The sequence below is a fragment of the Peromyscus leucopus genome, chromosome 23 (genome assembly GCF_004664715.2).
Source record: "Peromyscus leucopus breed LL Stock chromosome 23, UCI_PerLeu_2.1, whole genome shotgun sequence".
NCBI lineage: Eukaryota > Metazoa > Chordata > Mammalia > Rodentia > Cricetidae > Peromyscus > Peromyscus leucopus.
Genome location: NC_051082.1, coordinates 2,878,098 through 2,891,344, shown reverse-complemented (window position 1 = coordinate 2,891,344; position 13,247 = coordinate 2,878,098). Strand labels below are relative to the sequence as shown.

General features: G+C 54.3%; 1 protein-coding gene across 1 annotated transcript in view; it reads left to right on the top strand.

Moving 5' to 3' along the window:
* The window catches only part of Sez6l (seizure related 6 homolog like), a 167,913-nt gene that overhangs the window by 97,015 nt on the left and 57,651 nt on the right, over window positions 1–13,247 (top strand). Inside the window, 2 exon segments of the mRNA XM_028858821.2 lie at window positions 12,304–12,624; window positions 12,627–12,875. Coding sequence (XP_028714654.1) covers window positions 12,304–12,624; window positions 12,627–12,875 — 570 coding nt within the window.

Sequence of the window (13,247 nt, the reverse complement as noted above, 5' to 3'; positions counted from 1 at the left end):
AATGTGCACCCCCATTGCCCCAGGGCTCCCTGGGAGGTTCCTGGGGACCTTTGAGATGACTTGCAAAGTTGTATTCTCCCTGGAAACAGCCTCACTAGGATAGGATTCACAGACAGGCCAGGGAAGAGCATGGGACAGACACAGCCGGACAGACACAGCCAGACAGACACAGCCCAGGCCCTCACCTCATCCAGACAGAGTTTTGAGGCTACAGAGCCAACTGAACAGACTTCTCTGCTCCTCCATTTCCTCATCTCTAGAATGAAAGTTACAATAGCTGCCTTTCTCACGCCCTCGGGAAACAGAGCCACTGCTCTCCTGCCTAGATCAGCAAAGACAGCATCCCCATCTCTGCAGGGAGGTGAATTAGCTTCTGGTCCCTCACAACTCCGTCATCTGCATAACTCAGAATACAGCCCCAACCCCTGCGTTTGCTTAAGGATGAGAATGCAAAGATGAACGTCTTAATTTTACAAAGTGAGGCTTTGGGAGATGGAATCTGCCCCCCTGCCGTCCTGGCTCAGTGCACCTCTAAATGCATCTTTATGTGCTCGCAGGAGGCTCTTTGTTTCTGCCTCCCAGTCCAGGCTCATGGCTGAAGGAGACAAATCACTGACTGAACTCGAGCCTTTGACGCTCACCTGTGGACCACGTGGCCTCCTTCATGGATCTGATTTCTCTTCATGGGAATATAGACAGTCTGATGTTGACAGGATTTCCACGTTGGCTTCCTCTTTCCCTCAGCGACTCCGAGGTTCATTTACTCAAATAAATCACCCTGTGTCCTCTCCTTGAAGCCATACTGTAAGAAGTCACAAAGTCCACCGTGAGGCATGAATGGAGGGGGGTGGATGACAGGAGCTGGAGAGAGAGGCAGGGAGAGGCAGGTTCATCTGTAGTGAGGCAGCCCTGTTAATCAGGGTTAAAGACACAGGCACAATCACAGGGTGCCAACAGCTCTCTGGGCTTATTCACAGGGAGGGAGGACAGAGCAGCCAGCCAGTGTGCTGATGGAATGTAAATGGGCACAAAGAACGTCCCAGGATTTCTGAACCCAGCGTGAGTTACAAAGGACACCCGTGGGTTGGGAAGAAGCCAGGGTGGAGAGGACAATGGTCACAAATGTCACTCCTGTCGCTGTGACATTTCCCTCAGTTCGCTTACCCGCTTGGCACCTGCCAGAACCCCCTGCAGCCTCCAGACTCCTGCACAAGCTTGGGGGGCAGTCCGGGGGGTCAATGTGCACGTATACTCTGCTGGGTTTAGAGTGGCATGTGCTGGCACCAAGATCCCCCATCCACACCTACCCCTGCGAGCAAAGCACGCTCATCAGGGCCCCAAACCACGACAGTCAAACAAGAAGTACACCACTGAGTGTCCATCTGCCCTGCTGACACAACCAGGAGCTGCGTGTGACTCGGCTGCCTCCTGCTCTCTGCCCGTCAGCTGAAGCGTGGTGATGGGGAAGCGACTTGACCAACATTAGCGTCCCTGGGGCCGGAAGTGGTTTCTATTCCAGTTTGTTCACACACACACACGCACGGTGCGCTATCTTGGGTGGGGAGCTGAGACTGAAAAGCAACCCCGTACCATGTCAAAGGCACCTTACATGCACAGCCTGAAGCTGTTTACATACAATATGTTCAATAACGTTACTCACAAAACCAAGTTCCTCGGTATGAAATTTCCCATCTGTGGTGCGATGCGGGGCATTTTGGGTTTCCAGATACTCGGGAATGCTCAGCCCGCAGCATAAACTGATGTCATTTAGACAGAAGTGGGCCTTGTCTAAGGCATCAAGTCTTACCGTCTACACGGGAAGCATGCCCGTGAAGAAATGTTTATCGGGGCGCCTGGGTGTCAGGTCCGTGGTCACGGGATAGGTTCTAGAGAAGCATGGACAAATAGAGAAGACATGAGCTCTGTCCTTAAGAGGGTTATCTCGGGGGGGGGGGGGCAGATGGAAAACAGGAAAGAAGCCTGCATGGAGAGCCCCGCCCCCAGTACTGTGGCTGATGTCTCTGGTGGTGTTGCAAGGAGGAGAGCGCCGCCCCAATGCTATGACTGACTTCCGCTGGTGGTGTTGAGAATTAAGGGAGGGGACTAAATCCCTGAGGAGAGGAAGCCTATGCAAGGGTTGGGATGCCAATACCCCTCCATTTAAGATGGGGAAAATAAATCACAGACATTATAAGTCCACATGCTCTTGACGTCCCTGACCTGGAGCTCTGGCTGCTTCAAGGACGGTATGGCTCCCTGGGAGCTAGCTGCACTGTGAGCATGTGAGATCGGCCAGAAAACAGCAAAAGGTTCAAAGGGCAACGCCCTCTGAACACTGGGAGATTACACGTCATCAGAAAGTTGTAATAGGCACCGACCTCTTAAGTCAGGGGCTGACTGGATTAAAAGAGGATGGCGAGAGATATACATTGATGGGTGGGACCTAAGACAGCTGAAGCCACGGAGACGCTGTCACACGTCAGTGAGGACACAGAGACAGGCCTCCAGAACCTTCTGTGGAGTTTCTTCCACGGATCTGAAGATAGTGAGCTGAAAGGGTGTGGCTCAGAAAGGCGCCCTAGTTGTGTTGGAAGCATTAGGAGAGCCAGGCCTAAGGCGGGTCTCATCACAGCTGCTGACAGCGATGAGCTGTCCCACGGGCTTGCTATCTGTGCCTCCTTCGGCAAAGCCAAGGTCTTCTGAGCTGTGTACAGAAGAAAAGCTGGCTTCATCCAACACCACCTGCAAGCAGGGTGGATGTGACCCCGGGGCCTCACTGATTTACCTCAGGCGTCTCCTGCACTCTGCCAGTGAGCACGCCATCGGGAAAGCTCGCCCTCAGTGGTCATTTCAGATGAACCTTGCAGGCCATCTCTGCACAGAGGGAATTTTCCCGTGTCTCCCCTGAAGATAGGCAGACGAAGGAGAGTGCTCCAGGGTCTTCCTGTCCAGGCACTGGCTGTGTTAGACTCACTGATGCTGACAGGGAAGAGTGTAGAGGAGAGAAGATCCAACTGACTCAGAGTCTGTCTGTGAGGGTGGGAGCACTGTGGTGGGGTGTGGCAGGAAAGAGTGCTTGCCCATCAGGAAGAAGCCGGAAGAGCGCCCATGCTCACGGCTCCCGCCTCTCCCTTGGTTCCTCCCAGGCCCCCAGCCATGGGATAGGCACACATTCTGGCAGCTCTCCCCTCCTGAGTCAGGCCCCCACAGACACACCTGGGCTACCCAACCTTCTTCCATTACCCCCCACCCCTTGCTGGCAATCAGCTCTCCTCCAAAGAGAAAGAGAGAACGGAAGAGAATCCACTCATGTCGTCCCTGAGCAAACCGGTTTGTGATTGTTAAGTCTGCTTGAGAAAAAAAAAATGCCTAGGGAGTGGGAGACACATTCCCCTCAGTGGTGTAGACACTGAGAAGCCATCCCTGCACCTGTCAAATTATCTTTGCTTTACCCGTGCTCCTGCAAGTAACCCTAATGAAATACATTGGGTCACCACCCCCAAAAAAAGTGACATGAAGGTAGACGGGGGAGCTGGCTGGAAACAGGAAGGGGGTTTACAGAATTGAGAAAGCAATGGGGTGTGTTACTTATTGTGCATGTGTGGGAAACCCCCAGCTGGCCAGGCCAGGGTATCCCACTCATGCAGGGAACCATGCTGGCATGCTGGGCAGATGCAGCAGCAGGCTGGCGAGTGACCCACTCCATGCAGGCACGGTGGTGGGGCAGCAGGTGGGCATTCACAACCCAGACGCTACATCCGAAAGGAAATGGTTCGTTATAATAAGGGATAAAGAGAAAGATAGGGAAAGACAAGAAGTGTGTGTGTGTGGGGGGGTGATTCAAGAGTGTGCACCTCATGGGAGGAAATCGGAAAGAGAGAGAAAAAGGGGAGGCGTTTTTCCTTAAGAAGAGGTATCTATGTCAGGACACAGGGCAGCCCCAAAGGACAAGATCATTATATTAACAGGGTGAATATGCTCAAAATGCATTCATTATACACATGAATCACAATGACATAAGGAACCCCATTATGTGCGATTAGTACTGTGCTAGCAAACGTTTAAAAATCAGAAACCCCTGGGGTGCTGGTGAGGCACCCCTTTAGGCACACCTCCTCTCCAAGGGAGCCTCCTGAGAGGGTTAACTGAAGGAAGAGGAGTCACTATGGAATGTGAGCAGCACCCTCCCATGACCCAGTATCCCATGCCGAATAAAAAGCAGGAGTGGGGTGACCTGAGCTGAGAGCGTGCATCCCCTTCATTCTGCTTCCTGGTCCCCTGAGGTGTGAGCAGGCAGCCACACACTCCCACTGCCATGCCTTCATAGAGTGAAGGACCTTACTCTAAACCAGGAGGGAAATAATGCTCCTTCCTCCTGTTGCTTCCTGTGTGCCGTTGGTACAATAGTCAAAAAGATAACGCATGCCCACGTGTGGAGGGAGGGAGCTAGAACTGGCCTGGGAGAAGCCTGAGGACCAGGCTGCAGAAGGACTTGTTGGAATGTAGCATGGGGACACGGTCGTGTATACCATGTCCACACCCTGCCCTACCTCTGACACATTCAGAATATTCTAGAGTTTATGGACTCCAGGGAACATCATTAGCCCCTGGTTACATCTGAATCCTCCTCCTTGCTCCTTTGGTGCTCATGGGGTGTCTGGTGCATGTCAGGAGTCCAAACATGATGGTGTCTCCTACCCAGCTTGCCTTGCTGCCTCCTACCATGGCCCATCCTCTCTCTGCTACTCCCTGCTCCCCTCCCTGGTGGAGTCAGCAGACACCTGCTGGTGTCTTCTACAGGGAGGTGTTATCACCGTTGGAGGAACTCCCCAACCTTCGCAGGACCCAAGCTGATGAGCACTGGTGCCTCTTCCGTTTAAACTGTTTTCCTGACAGAGGGACAGAGGGACAGAGGGACAAAGCAAGGCAGATGCTCAGCTTGTCCCCAGAGAGAGCAGCCACAGTGGGAGCATCTCATTAACAACACACACACACACACACACACACACTCACTCACTCACTCGCACGCGCACACACACACACACACACACGCACACACACTCACTCGCACGCACACACACACACACACGCACGCACGCACGCACGCACACACGCACACGCACACACACTCACACTCCTGTGTGACAATCGTGTTTGGTTTCCCACGTGTGTCTTCCTAAGAGCAGGGGCGATATCACACAGTGCTGAGGGTCGGCCAGAGGAGAAAGTTTGTAGCCTCTCTTTCACAGAAGGGCTGGCGGATGGATGGATGGGTTGATTGACAGCACCCAGGCCGAGTGCTGAGCGCACATGATAAGGGAAGAATCTGTCATGTGTAACTGAGATTTCTAAGTGCTCTGAAATAGAGGAATGCGTTTAACTCAGTGGTCCCTGGGGCCTGGGGAAAAGCCCATTAGAGCGAGTTATTAACTCGCTGCATTTCTGAAGCCTGGGATCCAATTTAGACTGAGTACAGTGGGACTCGGCTTTGCGTGGTGCTCAGCCAGCTGGCGTTTGAGCTGAGTCCTCGGGCCTCACGGAAGGCAGGCTACAGACACCACTCCTCAGCCCTGAAGTTGGCCTGAAGTTTGGAGTCAGCCAGCAAGATCTGCTTTGCGTGCAGGGGAGAGCACTTCAGTGTAGGAGAGGGAAGCCTTTGTGGATCAGAAGGTCCTCGACGGGCAGAGGTTGAGGACAGCCAGACTCGCCTCCTGTGGGGCTCTAGCTACAGAGATGGTACCGGCCATCCTGGGGTCCCAGAGGGTGGATGTGATGATGGTGGTGGAGTCATGGAGTCCTTCTTCACATAAATGTCCCCTTCTGTTCCTATTGAGGGTAAGGAGGTTTCAGCAGAGCACCTTGTAATGCCCCCCCCATCCCTGCCACCATGCCACCTGCACCTAGGAGGTGAAATTGAGGAGAACCACATGGCAAGAGAGAAAAAGGCAGTTGTTTGACCCTCCCTGATGCACAGGGACTTCCACCAGGGTGTCACCCACCCAGTTAGAATACGGGCTGTTGAAACAGACGGGTTAATAACAACAAGAAATGCTGGCGTGAGTGTTAGGAGCAAGCACTCACACCCTGCTGTGGGAACACAGATCAGTGTGGCCATCATGGAGAGGGAGCACTCACACCCTGCTGTGGGAACACAGATCAGTGTGGCCATCATGGAAAGGGAGCACTCACAGTCTGCTGTGGGAACACAGATCAGTGTGGCCATTATGGAGAGGGAGCACTCACAGTCTGCTGTGGGAACACAGATCAGTGTGGCCATCATGGAGAGGGAGCACTCATACTCTGCTGTGGGAACACAGATCAGTGTGGCCATTATGGAGAGGGAGCACTCATAGTCTGTGGTGGAAACACAGATCAGTGTGGCCATTATGGAGAGGGTTTGGAGATTCCTCAAAACATGAAGGTAGATCTATCATCATGTCTGGGACCCCTAGTCCCAGGTAGTACTTAAAGGAAATGCAGGCAACGTGTCTATGAGGTACCTGCAGGCTGGTGCCTACTACAGACAGACGCCACATGGTCAGTGAGATACCGGGCTAGTGAAGATGGCCGCTGACAGGCAGAAGGTTGAAGCCATTATGCTCCGAGTTCACAGTGGAGTGCCACGCCATCTTAAAAGAGGAGCTCTGACGCGTGAAGGAGCCTGAGCGGACTAGAGTGTGCAGTGCGAAGTAAAATTAGCCCCGCATGGAAGGCAGACTCCACATGCTCTTGCTCATCTGTGACACTGGTGTCACGGGTCTCCTACAGGACAGCAGTAGAAAGGTGAGGTGTGGAGATGAGGATAGAGAGAAAGGTGGGTGGTGGGGGTCTCTACGATGGTGTTTGGAGGGCACAGTTGGGGCTCTGCAACCTGCAACAACCTCAAATACATTTCAAAACAGCTTGAAAGGAGAGGCCAGGGTCTGGAGACACTCAGCGTCAAGAGTGCTCACTGCTCTTGCAGAGGACCTGAGGTCAGATCCCAGCACCCACGTTGGGTAGCTCACAGCTGCCAGTAACTCCAGCTCCTGAGGATCCAGTGCCCCCTTCTGGCTTCCTCCAGCATTGCACTAACATGCACATACACAGAGAGAGATACACGTATGCACATAATTGAGAATAAAATACATCAAACGCATCCCTTTTTTTTTTTTTAAAAGAGAGGGAATCCAAAGATTCCTAATACATGGGAATGGTCAGGGTTTGGGCTGGGGATCCAGCTCCATCAGTAACATGCTCTACTACCATGCACAGAGCCCCGGGTTCAATCCCTAAAACTGTACATACCAGGTGCGACAGCACTTGGGAGGTGGAGGCAGGAGGACCAGGAACTCGGGGTCACCCCAGCCGCATGAGAAGACAGAAGCTCTGGCTGCTCTGGCTTCATCACTGTGCACTGCTGCAAATCACCACACTGTGCCCGTTTTTTTCTAATTTCCCGTCTTGTTGCTGTGGTTACAATACCTTGAAAAAACAAACAAAAAAAAATCACAACTCGGAGGAGAAAGGGTTTGTTTAGGGTCGGGATTCCACGGTCCATCGTCACAGGACGTCACGGTGGCAATGACGTCACGGTGGCAGTGACGTCACAGCCAATGAGTGCTCGCTGCTCCCTTGCCTATGCTCACACAGCTGCCTCCTCTATGGCACAGCTCAGGCCCTCCTGCCTAGGGAATGGCGCTGCTGGGTATTCACGCATCAGTTAAGTTAATGAAGACAATTCCTCACCCATGTGCCCACAGGGTAGCCCAATGTAGGCAATCCCTCCTGGGGACTCTTTGTCCAGGGGTTTCTAGGTTGTTTCAAATTCACCATTAAAGTCACAGCTGTAAATACCTACAAGTGACAGGTATTGATTGTATTTTTTTTTTTTTTTTTTTACTCACCAGCAGGGTTTTGCTTTGTTTTGTTTTTAATTTTCTACTTCCTAAGATGCACTCCTGTAGCCTCAGATTTGGTAGGTGTGAGTTTGGGAAGAGGGTAAGTTTATCTTGGGGAAGGTTTAAAAAGAGAGAGAACTCCCAGAAGGCCACAGTGGTGGGGGAGAGCGGAGGATGCCAGATGACACACAGCACCCCAGTTCCTTGAGGAAGACAGAGGTAGGAGACCCGCCGGGAATTTGAAGCCATGTGGTGGTCATGTTGAACGACAGAGCGATAGATTTGGGGCAAAGGAGGGGGGGAGAAAGGGTGAACAGGTAACCCTAGAACTGACCCTGGCTTTGCTGCGTGGCCTTAAAAATCGCCTTGTAAAGCCGGGCAGTGGTGGCGCACGCCTTTAATCCCAGCACTCGGGAGGCAGAGGCAGGCGGATCTCTGTGAGTTCGAGGCCAGCCTGGGCTACCAAGTGAGTTCCAGGAAAGGCGCAAAGCTACACAGAGAAACCCTGTCTCGAAAAAAAAAAAAAAAAAAAAAAAAAAAGTTGCCTTGTGTCCCCAGCCTCTGTCTGTTCCTCTAAGGGGCAGGAGTAAAATTTCCTTCCTAAGGATGCCAAGAGGGGAACAGAGATAACAGCACACCACGCATGCCCACCCTGCCACCAGCACAGTCCAACAGTCAAAGTGAAGGCCTGGCCCTCACTGCCACTGTGGCCAAGGGGTGAAACTCTGCTTCCTGTCCCTGCTGTGGTGCCACGCATCCTCCCAACCACACTTACAGGGGCTCCCCTCATCCCTCCTCCTCCTCCTCACCTTTCCTATCCTCCCCGTGATTAGAAAGACAAGATACATGTATGAAGGGCTCGCTCCGCCAGCCACAGCACCCAACAGCTCATCAGTCAGTGTGGCCGTTCATCAGTCCCGTCGCCTGACTCTGCAGAGTCATCGGGACAGAGAGTCCGGGACTTGCTGCTTCCATCCCCCACGGTATAGGAACTGGCAGCCCTGGCTTCATCCTGCCTGGCCGCCCACTTGACCTGTAGAGGGAGACAAAGCATGGCCCACAAAGGAGCTCTGCTCAGGGTCCCCATCTTGACCACAGCCAAACGCTATACATCCATCCCTAGCTGGGTCTCCTGGACTGGGGACCCTGACCTGTCACTAAATAAGTCCCATGACCCCTTTCTCAGTCCCCCATCTACTAAGGCAGTCACCATCAATCCCTAGATAACAGCCCTGGTGAGCGCTGGACCACAGCTTTTTGAGCAAACCCACATCCCTGATCGGAAGACCTTTCTTTATAGAGGGAGCCGAGCTTAGAAAGGTGAATGAGCCAGCTCCCCACTCCCCGGGGTCGGGGGAGGAACTGCAGCTGGCAGGCCTTGAACCTACGTCTCTGAAGTCTCAGCGCTGGATCAGGAATCCCTGTTTGACTCCCAGATGACCTTGGTCTATTCTCTTGCCACCCATACCCACCCCTTCCTCCTCCTGGATTCCCACTCCCCGGCATTCTTGGAGGAATGCTGGCTGAGGGTCAGCGTCACCCAACAGGTGTATGGGCTGCGGCCAGCTGTAACGGTTGGGGTCCACAGAGATCACACCCATGTGCCGGCTCCATGAAAGTAAACCAGACATCCCAGCTGCTGCACAAACCAATTTGGACGGCAGCACCTGACAGGTCAGAGGCTGTGGTTCAGCCGGTGTCCGTCTGCAGGAAATGGACAAGGACAGCAGTCAACCCAGGGACCTCTGTCCACAGGAGGGAATCTCTCAAGATCTCTGCTGGGGTTGTTCATGCCGCTCTGGCTTCCCACAGAGGGCGACGCTATGATTTCCATGAGGAGAGACAGCAGCAGCTGGCACCTGGTAGGTGCTGGCTGAGACACAGACCTTTTCCTCAGAGCCCTGCACATCCGCTTGCTGAGGGATGACAGCTCCAGTGAGCAGGAGAGAGAGAGAGAGAGAGAGAGAGAGAGAGAGAGAGAGAGAGAGAGAGAGAGAGAGAGAGAAGCCCCACTGGACAGCTGAGCGGACCAGGGCTCGGAGGGAGGAAGCTGCAGCTGGGGAGCATATAGAGATGAAATGAAGTTGATTTCTCCAGCTCTGCTGGGCGGCTGCTGGGCCAGCCCTTCGTTGAAGAAACTGCGCATGTGCCACGAAAACTCAGCTTAGAGTTTTCCAATTTAAGATATGCTGTCCTGGCTAGTTTTAGGCCAACTTGACATAAGCTAGAGTCATCTGAAAGGAGGGAACCTCAATTGAGAAAATGCATCCGTAAGATCCAGCTGGAGGGCATTTTCTTAATTAGTGTTGCTGGAGGAGGGCCCAGCCTGTTGTGGGTGAGGCCATCCCTGGGCTGGTGGTCCTGGGTTCTATAAGAAAGCAGGCTGAGCAAGCCATGGGGAACAAGCCAGTCAGCAGCACCCCTCCATGGCCTCTGCACCAGCTCCTGCCTCCAGGGTCCTGTCCTGCTTGAGTTCCTGTCCTGACTTCCTTTGATGATGGACTGTGATCTGGAAGCCAAATCAACCCTTTCTCTCCCAAGCTGCTTTGGTCATGGTGTAAATGGCAATCACATCACAGCAATAATAACCCTAACTAAGACGGATGCCATGAACATTTCCAAAGACAACGAGCTGAGGAGAGAAGACCCATCCTGAATATGGGCAGCGGGATTGGATGACGGGGTCCCCGGACTGAATATGAAGGGGGGAAGGAGGAAGCCAGCCAAGGGCAGCATCTCTCTCTTTTCCCTCCCCCACTCCCTCCCCTCCGCCATGGTGTGAACCAGCAGCTCTCAGGAACTCCAATCCTCAGTCAGCTTCACCTCTGCCATGCCTCTTTGCTGTGGTGGACAGAACCCTCCACAGTGAGCCCTCAACAAGCCGCTCATCCCTAAGCAACTTCTTGGTGGGTGTTTGGCCACAGCAGTGGGGGAAATAACCCAACAGGCTGGGGTACTTTATTTCACTTCTGCAGGAAACATGTTGTCTCTTTTTTTTCAGCGTCTCTAATGTCCTCTCCTTTTCCTTCGGCTTAATGCTTTTCTTCTCTGCCGGGTTTAGTGCCAGGCACGTCGAATGGGCGTTCCGTTTAATTGGCACATCTGCCGTAACTATCCTCCTCGTTTGATAAGGAACAAAGCCCGGTTTCTGAGAGCTGGGGACTCCATGCACAAGGTCACCCAGGACCAAGTCATCATTGGAAACTTACAAGTTTGGGGGTGGGGATGCGGCTCAGGGGGGTAGAGCACTTACCTAGCATGCCTGAGACCCTGGGTTTGAGCCTCAATACCACCTAAGACTGGGCATAGTGGCACACCCCTGGAATCCTAGCCCTACGGTAGTGAGGCAGGAGGAGCAGGAGAGACCTAGGTCGTCTTCAGCTCCATAGCAAGTTGGAGGCCCACGGGAGCTGTAGGAGACCCTGTCTCCACGAGGAAAAATAAGAAGAAACTTGGCAGTTGGACTCTGAAGTTGGTGTGCTTGAGGGAGCTTACCGAAGTCCAGGCTTTCCCTGGGAGCATCCAGACCTGCTGTCTTCTCTCTCTCTACTGGTGTTTGTTCATTATAGGTGGTGTGGACACTTTAATCCTCTATCCACAGAAAGATAAAGTGCTAATTGTAAACCATTGGGGGAAAAAAAAAACAATGATGTGGCCAAAACCATACCCTCCTTCAGCCGTACCCTCTGATGGAACTCAGATCTTCTCCTGGGCTGGCCGTGTGTGGCGCTGTCTTCTCTAGTGACACTGGGAGCCACAGGCGGCTGAATACAGGTCACATGCGGGTCAATGAAGTGACCAAAGGGCACTCCCTGGGGGTGGGAGGCATGGTCACTAAGCTGTGACGCTGAGCGGGTTTATCGTGCTCCATGTGTCTTCGCCATGGGCATCTTAGGACATCACTCCACGGCTGTTCAAGGACCATGTAGGGAGAAGTAAGTCAGAAGAGCAAGGTGCACGACCCCGCGCGCCAACGCTCCCACCCTTCCCAGCTCTGGCCCTATTCCCCCTCCCCCACGCTCCTTGCTCTGTGGCAAACCTCACTCCCCAGCGCCAGGCCCCCACCTGTATTCACACACCCCCTCGTGAATCTGCCTCGGATTCACCAGTCGGCAGATAACTGTGCCTCCCGCCATGTCCTGTGCAGTTCCTGGTCCACACGCAGCGCCCCTGCTGCCGCCGCGAGGGACCCACACCCGGCTCCCGCCGCCGTGAGGCTGTCGTCCTCAGCGTCTGTAGTCTTAGCCCTTAGTGGGCTCCAGCACGATGAGCCCCAACTCCTCAGGAGAGAAAAAAAGGAAGTGAGGAGAGGAAGGAAGGGAAGGGAAGAGTCCGGGCTGTCCCCTTTAGAGGCCACCCTCACAGGTGACAGGAGGTGAGGCAGGTCCAAGCTAATGGCTATGTTTTCTCCCCTTCTCCCCAGACAGTGGTCCAGAGGGAGACCCGCGCCCTTCCGCGGACTACCTCCTGCCCTCCGCCGCCTCGCTGGAGAGCAACCCGGAAGAGGGAGTGACGTCAGCAGCCCCGGGTCCCCTGCCTTCCCAGGACGCACTGGAAACGCTGGAAGGGTTGGAAGGGTCCTTGCCCCCTGCGCTCCCTGACCACGCCAGCATCCAGCACGCCCCAGCCCTCCGGAAGGGCCTACCGTCCCTAAAGCAACTCAACTCGGCCCGGAGGCAGCTGAGGCCCCAGGCCACCCCGACGCCTCTGCAGAGACTAGGGTCCCCTGCTTCGGCCACCACCAAGCCCATGTGCCCGGGGACCCTGAAGAGCCCACAGCACCCGCCCCGCTGCAAATCGTACCCTTTACCACGCTGGTGACCACGCTCCCCAACAGCCCGGAGCCCGCACAGGCCCCCGACGACAGCAGCGCCCCCGGGAGCCCGCTGGACAAGGGGGACAACGAGCTAACTGGGTCCGCCTCCGAGGAGAGCCAGGAGACCACCACGTCCACCATCATCACCACGACCATCATCACCACGGAGCAGGCGCCAGGTGCGCCACGCTGGCCGCCTACCCCTGCTGTAGTTCATCATTTCTGGATTTCCCACCGTGGGCGTGGGACCCGGCCCTTGCGCCTGGAGGGCGGGCACGCTAGCACTGAGCCACTCCGGCCATTTTCTTTGTTTGTTTGTTTGTTTTGCTTTGTTTTGGGAGCAAGAGAGAGAGAGAGCTAGTGTGTGCGTGTGTGTGTGTGTGTGTGTGTGTGTGTGTGTGTGTGTGTGTGTGTCTCGCGCGTGTGCACATGCGCGTGCCCTAGGAACAGAACTCAGGGTCAGGCACATACTAGGCAAGTACTTTACCACGGAGCCCCGCCCTCTCACCCGAAGTGCGACTCTTCCAGGCTATCCTACCTCCGGCCCTTCC